General features: G+C 46.7%; 1 protein-coding gene across 6 annotated transcripts in view; it reads right to left on the reverse strand.

Annotated features, from left to right (window-relative positions):
- Positions 1–5127, reverse strand: part of PPP2R5C (protein phosphatase 2 regulatory subunit B'gamma) — a 119164-nt gene extending 114037 nt beyond the window's left edge. For all 6 annotated transcript variants that reach the window (XM_028099681.2, XM_028099678.2, XM_028099705.2 and 3 more), the window contains exons 1-2: positions 5032–5127; positions 4056–4121 (exon numbers count right to left, since the gene is read on the reverse strand). In XM_028099681.2, the coding sequence (XP_027955482.1) occupies positions 4056–4121; positions 5032–5058 (93 nt within the window). In that variant the 5' untranslated portion in view covers positions 5059–5127. The remainder of the gene's footprint in view (positions 1–4055; positions 4122–5031) is intronic.
- Positions 5128–17496: the final 12369 nt, after the last annotated feature.

Genomic DNA, 17496 nt, shown 5'->3' on the forward strand with positions numbered 1-17496 from the left:
TGCAAAAAAAGTGGGGAGTGGCAGGGGAGACCCCCAGGGGTAGCTCGAGCTCAGAATTCAGCCTGCAAGACAGTGGCTTTGGTGTTTTGGGGGAGGGGAGTTGGGGACTCTCATCTCAGGAGGTGATAATCACAGCCGCCTCCCCAGGAAACACACCTACCAACAAACCACTTCCACTGTCCTCCAACACTCAGGTTAAAATTCCTGCTACACAGCCGAGTGACTAGAATGTCGAATTTTCTTAAAAAGATACTTTTCACAAAAATGTTATTTCTGTTACCATGTAACGGGTTATTTTTAAATGAACTAACATTTTTGAAATTTCAGGTTTAATTTCTCAAACATGACTCCACCAGCTACACCTGTGGGACCTCAGCAAGCCTGGCTCCCTGTCTCTGCAACACCAAGGCGGGCTGGAGGGGATGTAAAGGGACAGATTATAGAGAGAAAAATGTTATGACTAAGGGCAAAGGCGTCAAAATAAGCTAACAAGTTGGAGAGGACCTTTCAGCTTTCTTTTCAGCAACAGATATTATGTCAGAGTTGCCGTAGAGATTTCAAACAAAACTAAGCTGAAGCAGGATATGTAATATACGTGACCAGAGAACAGCGCTCAAAACAACCTTTAATGTGCTTAAAACAAATCACTTTACAGAGAGCATTAACACTTTTAAAAACATAACTTTGGACACAATATACATATTAAAACAGCTCCTATAAAAAAACACCATGGCATGGTCTCATCTTCCAAAATGGACTTTAGCAATCTCTGAGCAATTGATGAAGATTCTAAATATTCATCAAGTGGGCCTAGTTATGTTTGCACAGCTGTGAAGGTGACACTGAGGACAGCTGCTCACACTGGAGTTCCCTCTGTCAGTCTCCCGAGTACCCAGGAGCCCACCTGCGGCCTCGCTCCTTAAAAGTGTGCCACGAAATAAACCCATAAGTACTGGGCAGAAACTTTTGTTTCCAGGACACATGTGGGTAAGTCAAATGTAAACTTCCTACTTGAAAGAGAATAAAACAAACAAAAAAATGTACCAGTACACATCATTCAAGGAGCAGAAATTTCTAGAAAAATGTGCACAGCAGCAGTTATGACCTTTAATGGTATATTTGGTTACATTGGAAGATATATTCTGCCGTACATCTCGCAGGGAAAACTTCTTTCAAGAGGGGTCATGCCAGGGGCGCCTGGGTGGCTCAGTTGGTTAAGCGACTGCCTTCGGCTCAGGTCATGATCCTGGAGTCCCGGGATCGAGTCCCACATCGGGCTCCCTGCTCAGCAGGGAGTCTGCTGCTCCCTCTGACCCTCCTCCCTCTCGTGCTCTCTCTCATTCTCTCTCTCTCAATTAAATAAATAAAATCTTTAAAAAAAAAAAAAGAGGGGTCATGCCTAATCTATCACACAGAGTTAAAAATGGTCAAATCTGAAACTCCCCATGTTTTTAGAGGTGAGGAAACAGGGCCCTGGAAGTTAGGTGACATCACTTAGGGCACTCAGGAGTCAGAATCTTTACTATCTACTCCCCAGGTTAAAATACTTTCCTTTCTACGGCTCTCTCCTTTACTGCAGGACTTCATCTTCCTTACTAAAAACCCCGCGCCGTCAAATGTTCCTTTGTTTTAACCAAAAACTGTTCTGCGATATAAGCCACTGCTCCTTTGTTTTCCATGAGGCTAGTTTATAGCCAGCCAGGATTTTAGTATAAGGACCTTTTCTGGTGTTGAAGTGGTGTGTAAAATCAACCAACCACAGGCCAAGTTCTTTTTACGTGTTCTCTGTTGAGATGATTTCCCAAGCCTGGCCACTCTGCCCTGGACAAACACCTGTTCTGCATGCCCCTCAGGCTGGGAAGTCCCGGAGAAGGGTAGCTGCCCCAACACAGGTGAGTTCACAGGCTGACCCCAGCGAGAGCCGGCTGTGAAGGTGACATGACATTGAACAGGTCTGAAAAGCAGCACGGGCATAGCAGTCCTATTTCAACGGTTCAGGTTAGAAACATTCAAGTTCAGAGGAACGTTGACAGGAGAGGAAAAGAGTGCACAATGAGGGTTTCGTGCACCTGGGCGGGTCAACCGTATTTGGTAACTGGGTGGAACCAGAGGTGAAGCAGCAAGATGAAGACTGAGGAGGGAACCGACAATGAACGAAGGGAGGCTCAACCCAAAGTTCAGATGAACTGAAGTGCCTCAATTTGTACTCCTGCAAAATAATTTACACAGTGATCTGCCAACTGTCATGCTTAATATGCCATGTTGCTCTGGTATCCTTATGAGGAAGTAGTGAAGGGCCCACCATTTCAGTATTTTTCGGTGGTAATTTCAAGCTCTGTAGCTCCAGCTCTTAGACAGTAGCACTAGAAAAAATACAAAAGGACACGTGGGGCATCACACTCAGGCACTCCAGGCCCCACCACAAGAATCTTAAGCAACTGACAGTCTAGGAACCCAAACCACCTTAAAAACACGCACTTTACATACTAACGGCTTTGTTATGTTTAAGTTAACGGATGGACACTGCAGGTTCAAACTTAACATTATCCATCCTTATAGTCAGGTTCTTTCTGCTAAAACGGGAATAAATGAACCATACACATGGATATTCTTTGTCACACTAATGGTAAGAGGAGACTGGTGTGTGAGCAAGAAAGGTTTGGGGGAGCACTGAAAGCCTTAGCAGTTTTAATGAAACATCAGTAAACAAAAGGAAAGAAAATGCATACACCCTTGCAGAGTGACTAAATTTCATTTAAATCAATTTAGTCAAGAAAATGACATGGAAGGAAGCAAGTCAAAAGCAAGAATACCACAGCAAAACGTGATTATCCGCTATAAAAACAGGGCAGAGGCAGACTGGTACCAATAACCCCCAACTACTGATATTTAAGGAACCTTTTGGATATCTGCTTTTTGCTTTGGGGAGGGCAACATATTTGCTGGAACAAACCACCTGCTGAAGAGGAAGGAGGCTTAGAATGCACCAAATGATAAGGAAAAGGTACCCCCACCATGGCTAAAAAAAAAAAAAAAAAAAAAAAAAGGCTACTGCCTATAATCACCAGTTAACTGTGTTTCCCCTGACAACACTGAATTCATTCTAATTTGACTTTACAGGAAGGGGTCTGACACTTGCAAATTAATGTTTATTTGTGATAAGACTGGGGACCTGGATGATCCAGCTCTGGAGAACGGGACACTACAATCAAGTTGCTTCTCGGCTACCAATGATCCAAAAGGGCCTACTATTAGCTCAGCCTGGGTCCAGACAGCTCCTGAATCCTTAGCCTGCGGGGCTCTAGTTCAACTACTCACAAGGAAGAAAAGGCAAAGGCAAAGTGCTGGCAACTGCAAACATCCTCAAAGCACAACTGTGCCAAGGAATGCCATCAACCCCACCAGGTAGACCCCGTCCTCACGGAGCCTTCCGGCTGTTCTTCAAGAGCCCAAAGCTGAGAAGCAAAAGTCGTCAGAACTGGCCATCGCAGAGAGAAAAAACAAGTGAACGATGATATAAGACTGTATAAAAATACCCAAACTAGCTAAACTGAGAGGTACCAACACCCCTGGGGAAAGAGGCTGTGGGAATCAGACATCAGCAAAGGAACTAGTGTGAGACCCAAGCAGCAAAGGGGGCACCAGGCAAGTAGAGGTGACAGAAGGAGGAGCCGCTGAGAGGGAGGCACCTGACCTGGCCGCTGGCTTGCCAAGGAAGGAAGGGGAGGGTCTGAAAGCTAAAAGGAGCATGAACAACTGTGGTGAAACCAGTCTCTGCAGGAGGGTGGCTAGATTTGAGATGGGGGGGGGTTATGAACTTAAAATTACCAGCTGCACAGACACAACTTCCATAAACCCATCTGTATTTTCCCAGACTGAAATAATAAAAACCTACAGAACTAAAATTTCAGGTTGTGAAGGAGACTCGGAGAAAATCTCATGCAGGGAAACATTCTAGAAGAGCCTGGTTTTCACCACGCCGTTTTTCTGCCCTTAGTTAAAAGGTGTTCATGAAAAAAAAAAAAAACGGAAAGGGAATATTTGAGAGCAGTTACCTCTGATTCTATTATGTCTTGTCCTTCTTTTGAACCTTTTCCACTTTTCCCTGCTTTTGGTGATTCCTGGGAAACATCAAGCAAATCAGTTAGGCTTCTCAATTTTTAGACTACTAAACATCAGATAAACCAAAATGCGGTTTTAAAACGGATTTACACAATTTAACTAGAACTTCTGATAATTTTAATCAGTAACATCCAGAAATTCTGCCTCACATTATTTAGAGATACAAAACTGCGAGGCGACACCCCTACCCCCAAATTCAGATCCTCTTTGTTTTCTTGATCTGTATTTAGCGTTGAAAACTTCAAGCAGAAACGGATAAACCCACATTTACGGTACTCTCGGCGTTTTGATGGATCCACATCGCATCCCTTTCTGGTCTCCCACCGTAAATCCCGCGAGCCGGGATTTCTGGGGTGATTCTGAGATGCTACAGAGCTCCACCTGGAGCAGAAACGTACCGCTCCCCCCGCCCCGCCAAATGCAACGCAGCACACTCACAGCCATCACCGCCGCCACCCAGGATAATAATAGTATTTCAGAGCCCCAGAGCGTTCCCCAGGAAAGCTGACAATTCTCCACCAGCGTGAAGCGGGGTCCATTCGCTCCCCTTCCCCCGGCCGGGGTCCCTCCAGGTGCCTGCAGCCCCCCACCCCTCAAGCCCGTGCCCAGGCTTCGGCGAGGCTGGGTCAACTACCTCCGCGACCGCACCTGCCCCCTCACGCCCACCGCGCGCGCTGCCCTGGGGCGGGCGCCCACGCCGCCCCCACCGCGGCCGCGCCCCCGCACGCCGGCCCGGGCCGTCCGGACCCCAGCCCGGCCTGGGCCCCGGCGCCCCCGGCCGGCGCTCCTGCGCCCTCGGGATCCCGGAGCCCGCCGCACCCCGCTCCCGAGCAGTTCCCCGCCCGCCCTCCGCGCGGCCCCTGCCCCTTCCCCTCCCCGCCCCGGCCCGCGGCCCGGGCCCGGACTCACTTTCTCCTTCTTGTTTTTATTCGGCATGGCTGGTGCGGACCGCCACCGCCTGCCCCCCGCAGCAGCAGCAGCGCCCCCGCCCCGGCCGTCGCGACCCCCGGCCGCCGCCGCCGCCGCCGCCGCCGCCGCCGCCGCCGCCGCCGCCGCCGCCGCCGCCGCCGGGACTGAGTCGCTCGCTCGCTCGCACTTCCCCTTTTCCAGGCTCCCACAGGCTGCGGCAGCCGCGGCGCCCGCGGCGGCGGCGGCGGCGGCGGCAGCGGCGGCGGCGGCGGCGGCAGCGGCGGCGGCGTCTCTCCGCCCCTCCCCCGCCCCGCCCCGCCCCGCCCCGCCCGTCCCCCAGGCCCCCAGCCCGGCCCGCCCCGGCCCGCCCCGCCCCGCCCCGCCCCGGCCCGCCTCGCCCCGCCTCGCCCCGCCTCGCCCCGCCTCGCCCCGCCTCGCCTCGCCGGCTCCGCTCCGCCCCGCCCCGGCCCCGCCCCGCTGGCTTCCCGGCACCCTGCCATTGGCCGAAGCGCCCTCACGTGCCCTAACGCGCTCCGCCGCGGCCCCGCCCCTGCACGCGGCCCCAGGCCCACCTCCCTCCCACGCAGAGCTCCGGCTCCCCGGGCCTCCTCAGCGGCCCCGGGGCGCGGCGGCGAGGGGCCGGCCGGGAGAGCCGAGCTCAGTCTCGGAAGGCGGCGTGGGGTTGCAATGACGGCTGCTTGCCGGCACACGCGGCGCAGGTGCGGGACGGAGAGAGCAGGAGACAAGTCAGGCGTGGAAAAGGCACGTCTGAAACGGATAGCAACAACTTCTACAGCTGGCGGGACGTGGGCCCAGCGCGACCCGCAGCCTCCCGGCCTCGCCCCCTCGCCGGCGGCGCTCGCCAGGCTCAAAGGCGACCGCGCGCCGGCGCACAGTACCGGCTGAGGGGGCCCGGGGCCGCGCGAGCGGCGGTTTCGCCGGGCCGCACTGGGCCCCGCCCCCGAGGTCCCCGCCCCCGAGGTCCCCGCATTTGGCCCTGCCCCCGAGGCCCCGCCCCGCGGGTCGCGCTGCAGCTGCGCCAATGGGATTTTATTTTATTCTTCAATTTGGCTTGATCATAAACCACGTGAGGAAACCTCTGCATTGTGACCAGGGGGTCACGTGATTTATTTCACCTTGCTAACAGCTCAGGGGAAATGAGTTTTCCAAGGGAAGAAGGGTAACTTTTTGATCTGCTACTTCCGCAGTCTGTCTGAAGGCAGAAACTATGGGAGACCATTAATGACGGGCATGGAGACTGCAGAAATGCGTTAGGTGATAAGACTGGAGGAGTGGACGGGTTTCACGTGTGACAAGCGTTGGTGCCTCACCCGTGATGATGGAGGGGCTGGATCTTAAGCGGGCACTTAGAAATCATTGCCTTCTCTTGGGCACCCGGTTTTCGCTCTTGAAAGTTGCGAGGCAAAGCATTTTCGGTTATTCTGTTCTGCTCTGCGACGGGAAAGCTAAAAGAAGAAGAAAAGATCTAAAGTGAGGATTGCCGTGGGAGGTCCTGAAAGTTCTGCCTGCAGGTGTCTGCATGCACGCCTTCAGGCGAGTATCAGCAGGTAAACTGCACGGCCTCCAACAGCTATTTGTGCAGAAGAAACGGTTTTAAGTGGGTTAATAGTTTATACGAAAGAAATAGTTAAGAAAAAGGGGGGGTGAAAATGCCCTCCCCCCATTAATTACGTTTCATTTTTAAAATAAAATATATGCTATCAATTTAACAAACCCAGTATACATCCATATCAAAAAGGAGTCGTTCTGGAACTGTGACTTTATGACCATGAAGCTCTAAAGGGATAGAGGGACTTTTCTAAGACAAGTCTATGCCGCTGATACCCTTGTTACATAGACCCTGATGCAGTGTTGTTGCAGATCATTCATTCAACGGACTTTTGTCTGATGCCCACTGTGTGCAAGGCACAGGGCAAGGGATTCCACTGTGGACAAGGCACTGCCTTTGTCCACTAACACCACACATCCTTGAGGTGGAAACAGAAGAAAGCCAGCAATCAGAAGGATATGACATTCAACAAGTCCATGGGGACTGGGATGAGAGTGTCTGGCTCAGAAGCGCACAAGAGCCCTACACAGGAGTGTTTTGCTATGGCTAGAGATGAGAGCAAAGGGTCAGAGGCTCCCGACTCAGACTCTGGCTGGCCTTGCCAAGGAATTGACTTCTTTTTGAATGTGATTTGGGGTCCCTGAAGGATATTAAACTGGGGAGAGACATACATGTGCACGTGGAAGACATCTGTGGCAGGAATGTTGGGGATGGGGTAAAAGCAGGAGGTCAGGCGAGCAACGGGGATGGAGTTGTGGTCCAGGTGTGTGCCAGTGAGGTGTCTCTATGGCAGCAATAGGAGGAAGGGTCACAAATACCCAGGAGGTAGACTTGCTCAGTCTAATTGCTTAGTCTAAAGGCTAATGCCAATGTGTGTAGCTCAGGGAACACAGTGACACCTACCCTCCTCCCCTTTCCTCACCTCATTTCCACTGAAATGTCATTAACTAATTTCTTACCGAAGTTGGATCTATTTATTCATGCACTACACGTTTGCCTGCAGATTTGGCGTGGAGGCGTAGAGAGTAAATTTAAGGCAGCTTACATTGAAATGAAATACCCGTGTAGAGTGCTGACCACAGCAGCAAGTTTACCTGCCACCAAGTGGACAATGGTTTGATGAGTGGTGCTATTCAGTTCCAAGGACCCAAGGACGCTCTCGAAATCACCACCTCAAGGCCCACGGGCCCACGGGCGCCCAGAGAGCTCTGTTAGATGAAGAAAAAGCTCTTGCTTGGCTCTTGAAGAAGAGCTTTGACAAATGCCACGAGCCGGTCGATCCCACTAGCTAGGACTAAACCCCTCCCAGTCCTTCGGCACCATGTCTGGAGTCCTTCCCCTAAGAAACTAAAAGGTGAGCAATCTAGGAAGGTTCTGAAAACTTAAAGTTTCATAGGTTCTAAAATAATCTATGAAAGTCCTAAAAAATGTTCTAAATATTTCAATATATTTCATATCCAAGTATTAAAGGAAAAAGGAAACAACCCAAAATATAATTTCATTTTCATGTAAATGGGGGTGAAATACAGTCCCTTTCTTTTTCCCTCCCCAAACCCCAAGTCCAATGGAAGCAAAAAGGACGGAAATAACCCAAGGTGGAGAGAGAAGAATACCCTAAGAGCATTAGAGATGCTGGATTAGGAGGTTTTGGAGAGAGGAGGGCATGTTCAGAGGCTGGCAGGCAGCAGGAAGCCTGCTGTAAGGCAAGTTGTTGCTAAGTAGGCACAGTGTGCTCAAGTGTCCAGTTTGAGTTCTTGTCCTAGGTTTTGGGTTATTGGTTCGAACAGGCAGGAAACAGATGGCTCAGCCAAGAAGGTCTAAGTGGAAATAAATTAATGAAAGATCTCTGTATAGAGGCATGCAGGTCTCAAGCAAATGGGAGACAGCAAAGCATGCTGGGGCTGACAGTCTGGGAGCTGTCCCCATTCCCACGCCTCACTCAAACCCTCTAAACCGATGGTTCTTAAATAGGGGTGATTTTGTTCCCCAGGAGACAGCTGGCAATGTCTAGACATATTTTTGGTTGTCACAACTGGGTGGAGGGGTGCTACTAGCCTCTAGTGGTTAGAAGCCAGGGATGCTGCGAAACATCTTATAGTGCACAGGGAAGCCCTCACAACAAAATCCTCCCGCCCCAAATGTCAACAGTGCCAAGGTGGAGAAACCCTGGTCGAAACCCACGTAAAACGGATATGATACAATCCACCCTTTCCCCTTTGTGGTTACTGTGAGTGCCTCAGAAGGTAATGGGTGTGAAAGCCAGAACTGTGTTTCATTTAAGAAGAAATTGTCCTTCTGGATGGAACTCTACAATTTGCTGAATGCACCACACACACACACACACACACACACACACACACACACACACACACCCATCATCTTTCTGTCCTTCACAGAAAACCTGGAGAAAAAGAAAAGCTCAGCTGTGTCTTAGAAAGATGAGAGGGGCACTTGGGTGGCTCAGTCGGTTAAGCATTCTGCCTTCAGCTCAGGTCATGATCCCAGGGTTCTAGGATCGAGTCCCGCATCGCACTCCCTGCTCAGCGGGGAGTCTGCTCCCTCTTCTTCTGCTCCTCCCCCTGCTTGTATGCACTCTTTCTCTCAAATAAATAAATTAAATTAAATAAAAAAAGATGAGAGCAACAGTCGGCTGTCATGAGCAGAATTCCAGGTAATGACCCTATCCTGGCACAACAGCGTGAACCGCCATTGGTGTTAGAGCTGAACGGTGGTAAGACAACCTTTCCAAAAGTAATTCTGAATTGTGGTAAAGTACACATAATTTAAAATGTACCATGTGAACCATTAAAATGTACAGTTCAGGGCTGTTAAGTATATTCACATAGTCACATCCAATTTTTTTTTTCATCTTGCAAAACTGAAACAACCCCTCATTTCCGGCTTCACCCAGCCCTGGAACCCACCCTTCTATTTTCCGACTCTATGGATGTGACAACTCTAAGTACCTCGTATAAGTGGAATCATACAGTATTTGTCCTTCTGCGTCTGGCTTATATCACTCGGCATAATATCCTCAAGGTTCATCCACATTGTAGCATGTGATAGAATTTCTTCCTTTTTAAGGCTGAATAATATTGTGTCGTGTGGATAGACTACATTTTTATTTATCCCTCATCCTTTGATGAACATTTGGGTTGCTTCCACGTCTTCACTGTTGTGGATAATGTTGCTGTGAACATGGGTTTGCAAATATCTCTTTGAGATCCTGCTTTCAGTTCATTGGTATACAGCGAGAAGCAGTTGCTGGGTCATACGGTGATTCTATTTTTAATTTTTTACGTAACCATCCTGCTGTTCACCATAGTGGCTGCACCATTTTACGTTCCCATCAATAGCACACAAGGGTTCCAATTTCTCCAAATCCTCATCAACACTTGTTTTTTTTTGATAGCAGTCAACCTAAGTGGTAGGAGGTGATATCTCATTGTGGTTTTGATTTGCATTTCTCTAATTATTTGTGACATGGAGCATCTTTTTATATGTTTCTAGGCTATTTTTATATCCTCCTTGGAGAAATATCTAGTCGAATCCTTGGTCCATTTTTAAATTGGGTTGATTTTTTGTTGTTGTTGAATTGTAGGAGTTCCTTACATATTCTGGATATGAACCCCAAAATGATTCATAAGTATTTTCTCCCATTCTGTAGGTTGCCTTTCTACTCTGTTGATTGTGTTCTTTAATGCATGGAAGTTTTAAATTTTTCTGTCATCCATTTTTTTCTTTTGTTGCCTGTGTTTTTGGTGCTATGTCCAAGGAATCATTGACAATTCCAATGTCAGGAAGATTTTCTTCTATGTTTTTTTTTTTTTCCTGAGAGTTTTATAGCTTTAATTCATGTTTAGATCTTTGATCCATTTTGAGTTCTCATATGTGGTGTAAGATAAGGGTCCAATTTCATTATTTTGCATGTGGGTATCCAGTTTTCCCAAAACCATTTCTTGTAGAGACTGTCCTTTCCCCATGAATGGTCTTGGCACCCTTGTTGAAGACCATTTGACTGTCTGTGTGAGGGTTTATTTCAGGGCTTTCTATTCTATTCCACTGTCCTTTATGCCTGTCTTTATGCCAGCCTGCTGTTTTGATTCCTGCAGCTTTGCATAATGTTTTGGAACCAGGAAGTGTGAGGTCTCCAGCTTTGTTCCTCTTTTTCAAGATCACTTTGGCTATTCAGGATCTCTTGAGCTTCCACATGAATTTTAAGATGAATTTTTCTATTAAAAAAATTCCATTGGGGTTCTGATAGGGATTGCGTTAAATCTGTATATTGCTTTGGGTAGTTTTGATATCCTAAGAACATTAAGCTTCCCAATCCATGAACACAGGATGTCTTTCAATTTATTTGTGTTGCCTTTAATTTCTTTCAGCAATGTTTTGCAGTTTCTAGTGTATAAATCTTTTACCTCCTTGGTTAAGTTTTCGCTAAAGTATTTTATTCTTCTTGATGCTATTGCAAATGGAATTGTTTTCTTAATTTCCTTTCATGGATTGTTTGATTTTAGCCCATGTAAACACAACTGATTTTTATATGTTGATTTTTGTATCCTGCAACTTCACTGAATTCATTGATTAGTTTTTTTTTAAGATTTTATTTATTTGACAGAGAGAGAGAGAGAAGGAACACAAGCAGGGAGAGGGAGAAGCAGGCTTCCCGCTGAGCAGAGAGCCCAATGTGGGGCTCGATCCCTGGACCCTGGGATCATGACCTGAGCCGAAGGCAGACGCTTAATGACCGAGCCACCCAGGCGTCCCCTCACTGATTAGTTTTAATGGTTTAAAAAAATGGAATCGTTAGGGTTTTCTACATATAAGATCATGTTGTCTGCAGAGATAATTTTACTTTTTCCTTTCCAATTTGGATGCCCTTGTTTTCTTTTTCTTGCTTAGTTGTTCTGATTGGAACAAGTGCTGGGTTGAATAGAAGTGGCAAAAGCCATCATTCTTGTCTTCTTCCTGATCTTAAAGGGAAAACTTTCGGTTCACCATTGAGTATGAAGTGAAATATTTTATATACAGCCATTAGTATAATGAAGTAGTTTCCTTCTATTCTTAGTTTATTGAGTGTTTTTATCAAGAAGTATTAAATTTTGTCAAATGCTTTTTCTGTATCAATTGAGATGATCATGTGCTTTTCTCCTTCTATATTCTGTTAAGTGGTGTATTACATCAATTGATTTTTATACATTGAACCAGCTTTGCATTCCAGAAATAAATTCCAGTGGGTCATGGTGTATAGTCTCTTTAATGTGCTGCTGAAATCTTTTTGCTAGTATTTTGTTGAAAATTGTTGCATTGATATTCATCAGGGATATTGGTCTATAATTTTCTTTATTATAGTGAATTTGTCAGGCTTTGGTATCATGCTAGTTTCATAGGATGAGTTGGGAAGTGTTCTTTCCTCTTCAGTTTTTTTGGAAGAGTTCGAGGACTGGTGTTAATTCTTCTTTAAATGTTTGCAGGGCTTGCCAGTGAAGACATCTGGTCCTGGGCTTTCCTTTGTTGAGAGGTTTTTGGTTATTGACTCAATGAGACTGTCTTTTTAGAATGAATGTTTTAACTTTTGCAACAAATTTCCCCTCCAGAGGACTAGTCCTTCGCTTTCAAAGATTATGTACCTCCTATAACCATGCACTTTCCTCGGAAGATTGTTAGAACATGTTTTTGGAAGAGTAAACTCTGAAGTCATTACTTTATTGCTATATATGTTTTCTTCTTAAACAGGAAAAAACAAGCAAGCCTCAACAATATTCTCAACTTAACTTGGCATACAATGACTTTTGGCTTTTCTAGATATCAGATTTACTCAGAAGATAAAGAAGAGTTGCCACCATTTCAGGTGTGTAATAGGATGTAGAATGTGCAGCAGGCTTATAAAACCATGAGTTCTGACTCACAGTAGATGGATCTAGGACTAAGGACAGAGGGGTCTTTCATATGGTAAGTTCCTAGGTGGGAAGGTCTACAGGCCCTGGCAGCTGTGAATTCATGGGAACAACAGAGAATTGGTACAGAGGATCCCGAGTCTTACCACTTGCTGTTTGTACATCTTGTGCAAGTTTGCAGGGCTGAGTTTCTGGGGTCTCTTAGAGATGTGATAATCTGCGTACAAAGTCAGGTCAGAAAAAAAACCGACCCAGGATTCCGCTAACTGGGCTCAAGAAGCTCCTGGAGTCCTCAAGGGGGTTCCTCAGTGAACCTGTGGTGTGCCAAAACAGCACTAGCTTTGAAGTCAGAGCCATCTGCTTCCTTCCTTCCTTCCTTCCTTCCTTCCTTCCTTCCTTCCTTCCTTCCTTCCTTCCTTCCTTCCTTCATTCTTTCCTGAGCCCTACTAGCTATGTCTTGTTCACTTAACCACGTGGGGCTCAGCTTCCTCATCAACTCAGTGGAGATTACAAATGCCTCCTTGAAGGGTGGGGGTGGGGGGGGGGTGGGGGAAACAGGTGATGGGGATTAAGGAGAGGCCTTGTGATGAGCACTGGGTCGTGTATGGAAGTGCTGAATCACTATATTGTACACCTGAAACTAATATAACACCGTATGTCAACTAACTGGAATTAAAATAAAATTTATTTATTTATTTTTTGAAGATTTTATTTATTTGTTTGAGAGAGAGAGCACATGAGAGGGGGGCAGGGGCAGAGGGAGAAGCAGACTCCCCCGCTGATCATCGGAGCCTGATGTGGGACTCGATCCTGACACTCTAGGATCATGACCTGAGCCGAAGGCAGTCACTTAACCAACTGAGCCACCCAGGCGCCCCTAAAATAAAAATTTTTAAAAATGCCCCCTTGGTACGTGCACCCCAATGTTTATAGCAGCAATGTCCACAATAGCCAAACTGTGGAAAGAGCCAAGATGTCCATCGACAGATGAATGGATAAAGAAGATGTGGTATATATACACAATGGAATATTATGCAGCCATCAAAAGGAATGAGATCTTGCCATTTGCAACGACATGGATGGAACTGGAGGGTGTTATGCCGAGTGAAATAAGTCAATCAGAGAAAGACATGTATCATATGACCTCACTGATATGAGGAAGTCTTAATCTCAGGAACAAACTGAGTGTTGCTGGAGTGGTGGGGGGTGGGAGGGATGGGGTGGCTGGGTGATAGACATTGGGGAAGATATGTGCTACGGTGAGCGCTGTGAATTGTGTAAGACTGTTGAATCACAGATCTGTACTTCTGAAACAAATAATGCAACATATGTTAAGAAAAAAAGAAAAAGAAGAAGATAGCAGGAGAGGAAGAATGAAGGGGAGTAAGTCAGAGGGGGAGACGAACCAGGAGAGATGATGGACTCTGAAAAACAAACTGAGGGTTCTAGAGGGGAGGAGGGTGGGGGGATGGGTTAGCCTGGTGATGGGTATTGAGGAGGGCACGTTCTGCATGGAGCACTGGGTGTTATGAACAAACAATGAATCATGGAACAGTACACCAAAACAAATTATGTAATATATGGTGATTAACATAACAATAAAAAATTTTTAAAAAATGCCCCCTTGAAGATCTTTGTAAGAGATGAGAAAAAATTTATATAAAGTTCCCAGCACGAGGTCTGGTCAGAACTGGCTTCATGGGTCTGTGACCTGTGTGGTCACCCCGGGCCACGTGCAGAAGGCCCCATGTTTGTTTGACGCTCAGACATTATCATCTGGACATTATTAATATTTTTGGACAAGGGGCCCCACATGCCCATTTTGCACTGGGCTACCCGAGTCATGTCCTTGTCCTGTGCCTGGTGTGTATTAGAAGCCAGGGTGGTGGCAGGGGCGCTGTTGTCAGGCTTCTGTGATATGTGAATATGTCTGACGTGGTTAGTGGTTGCTTAAAGAACACTGTGATGATGTCAGTACGATTGGCTGCCATTTAACCAACTGTGTCTGCGTGTGTGCGGGTGCCCACCAGTGACTTGCACTGAAAACAGGATACAAATATTAAAAGCTAGCTATATTTTGTTCCATCTATTCTATAACCATCTCATCACCTTTTTTCCTCTTAAATATATATTTGGAAATTCCTTCCAATTTACAAAAAGCTACAAAAATAAAATCAGTGTAGAGAACACTCATATACCCTTTACTCAGATTCACCTATTTTTAATGTTTTTCCCCATTTGCTTTGTCTGTCTGTCTGCCATCGTCTTCTTTTTTTCTGATCCATTTGAGAATAAACCACTTGTATTATGGCCCTTTCTCCCCAAATACTTGCCTTTGTATTTCCTAAGAATAGGGACATTCTCTTTCATAAGTACAATGCATAAATTTATGTTGACATTTTAGTTTTGCCAGTTGACTGAAGTAGACTTTTCACCACACTGTTTTCCTCTAGCGTAGACTCCAACCCGGGGTCAGGTGTTGCATTGAATGCCCATGTCTCTTTAGCCTCCTTCAATCTGGAATTTTTCTACAGCCTTTCTTTGTCTTTATTGATATTGGCATTTTTATTTATTTTTTATTTTTTAAAAACTTTAAATAATTTTTTTTAAGCAGGCTCCATGCCCACCGTGGAGCCCAACACGAGGCTTGAACTCACTACCCAGAGATTGAGACCTGAACTGAGATCAAGAGTCAGACACTTAACTGACTACTGGGCCACCCAGGTGCCCCTCGATATTGACATCTTTAAAAAATACAGCTCCTCCTTCCATTTTAAAATTGAATATTCCTAATTTTTGTTGTCTGATGTTTCCTTTGATTTGTTTGAGGTTGTTGTGTCTTTCTCAAGGTAACGCTTCTGGAGACAGTAATGCCCTCAGCTTTTAATGATGACTCTGGATGCTGGTCTGAGTCAACATTCTGAAGCAAGAGCAAGTTTTCTTTGGGTGACCCTAATGTCCCTTTCCTGCCTACGTAGCCCTAATGCAAACCTGATCTCTGAGAAAAGTGTACAACTCATTCGTGCTGAGATAGAAATATGACCGTGTAGACAGTCTTTCTGTGCATTAGCTCTCTTGATCTTAAATAAAAACTGGGGGCACTGGAATGGCTCAATCAGTTATTGTCCCACTCCATCTCGGCTCAGGTCTTGATCTCATGGTCGTGAGCAGCCCGGGCCGCTACAACACTAACACAGGGAGATGGTGTTAATGGCCCCAGGTCTTCCCACCTCTCGGGGTCCACACATTTCACTACGTGCTTTTTCAGGGCACTCCCACTGTGGGCACAGCATGTGCCCCTTTGGGTCCAGCACGGATTGGCGTCGGCCGGTAGGATGGGGCAGAAGTGAAGGTGTTTCTGTTCCCAGGCCTTGGCTTCAACAGGCTTGCATTCTTCTCTTTGCTCTGGGTGCGTCTGCCAGGGTCATGGGAAGAGTGTGCCCAGGCCAACCTCTGGTCCTTGGAGGAGGATGCTTTTTGGAGCAGCGCCATCCCTGCTGATTCAGTGTACGTTAGCCATCCCTAGGCAGCCACAGATGTGAGAGTGATCTCCACCAAGCCCAGCCTGGATCGGCTGACCATTCCGTAACCCACAGGTCTGTGAGATGAAAGAGGGTTTAAGTCACTGCGTTTTTTGGTGTTTTTGTTATACAGCACTTTTGGCAATAGTAATATGGTACAAGATTGAGCCAAACCATCAAAATAAAGGCAATAACTTAAAAGTCCGCCTTTTCTCTTATTATTTGCTCGTCATTTGCTGTACTACTGTGCGTATCTGGGGTTGGATTATAGCGGTGAAGAAGACAGACAAGCCCTTTCCCTCACAGAACTTACGTTCTAATGGGGAAGACAGACAATGAATTTGTAAGCAAACACACGAGTGAGATCATTTCAGATGCGGACATGCTACCAGAAAAGCAGAAACAAAACAAGGCGGGTAATGGGTTAGTGCATGCTGTCCAATATAGCAGCCCCTCTCCATGTGGACAGTTAGGTTTAAATTCATCAAAATGAAACAAAATTTAAAAGTCATGCGAACCACATTTCTAGCGGTCAGTAGCCAGTGTCTTAGTGGCTACTGACTGGACAGTGTTAGATATGGAACATTCCCATCATCACAGAAAATTCTGGGGACAGTGTGAGGTTAGACTCTATAGGGTGTCTGCTGGGGGATGGTAGCTACTTTACCTACAATGATCAGGGGAGGCTTCTCTGAGAAGGTAGAGTTTGAACCGAGATCAGATGAGGGAGTCAGCCATGTCAGATACCAGGAAAGAGCACTGCAGCCTAAGGACCCACCAGTGCAAAGGCCCTGAGCCATAAACTGACATCGGCAATGAGGTCTGACTTAGACTATGAAAGCATCGCTCTGGCTGAAGAACAAGGGCTGATGTGTACAGGGGTGGGTGGAAGAAGCTGGAATGCTAGTTGGTAGCTTTCACAGCGATCGTGGCTGGACATAAAGTTGACTTGGGCTATTTTTTTCCATCACAAATTGCTGCTGGTACTGACGGGCTAATTTCATGTCCTCATTATTTTCAGGCTCCTTCTGCTCCTGAGACGACACCGACCAGCACGGTAATACTGTAAGCATTTTACAGACTGCCTCTTGAATTGGCTTTGACGTGATGGGGAAGGCCCGCTTACAGCTGTGTACCTCTTCCTTTTCCAAACTCTAACTCATGCCCAAAGAAAAGTACCAACTACACAGATTTTGGCAAGCACAGGTAAATGAGAGAAGGAAAAGTTCACAATTTTCATAGCCCCATCTTCTAAAGACCGCTGTCCACGTTTTGTGTATACGTTTCCAGTTTTTTTTCTGGTGCATATATGTGTATTTTTTCCCCTGGCACAAACGCGATCACGCTAAACCTGCAGTTTCACAGCTGAACTTCCCTAACATTGTTCTGTGAACGTCTGACCTTGTTCTGGCCCGTGGGGCCTGACCCCAGTCTCCTCGGTCAGCGTCCTAGTTTGGACAATTGCTCCCCGTAA

This window comes from Eumetopias jubatus, unplaced genomic scaffold (assembly GCF_037043125.1).
Source record: "Eumetopias jubatus isolate StellerSeaLion01/CBP00866 unplaced genomic scaffold, mEumJub1_p1.0 scaffold_7, whole genome shotgun sequence".
In the NCBI taxonomy this organism is placed as follows: Eukaryota; Metazoa; Chordata; class Mammalia; order Carnivora; family Otariidae; genus Eumetopias; species Eumetopias jubatus.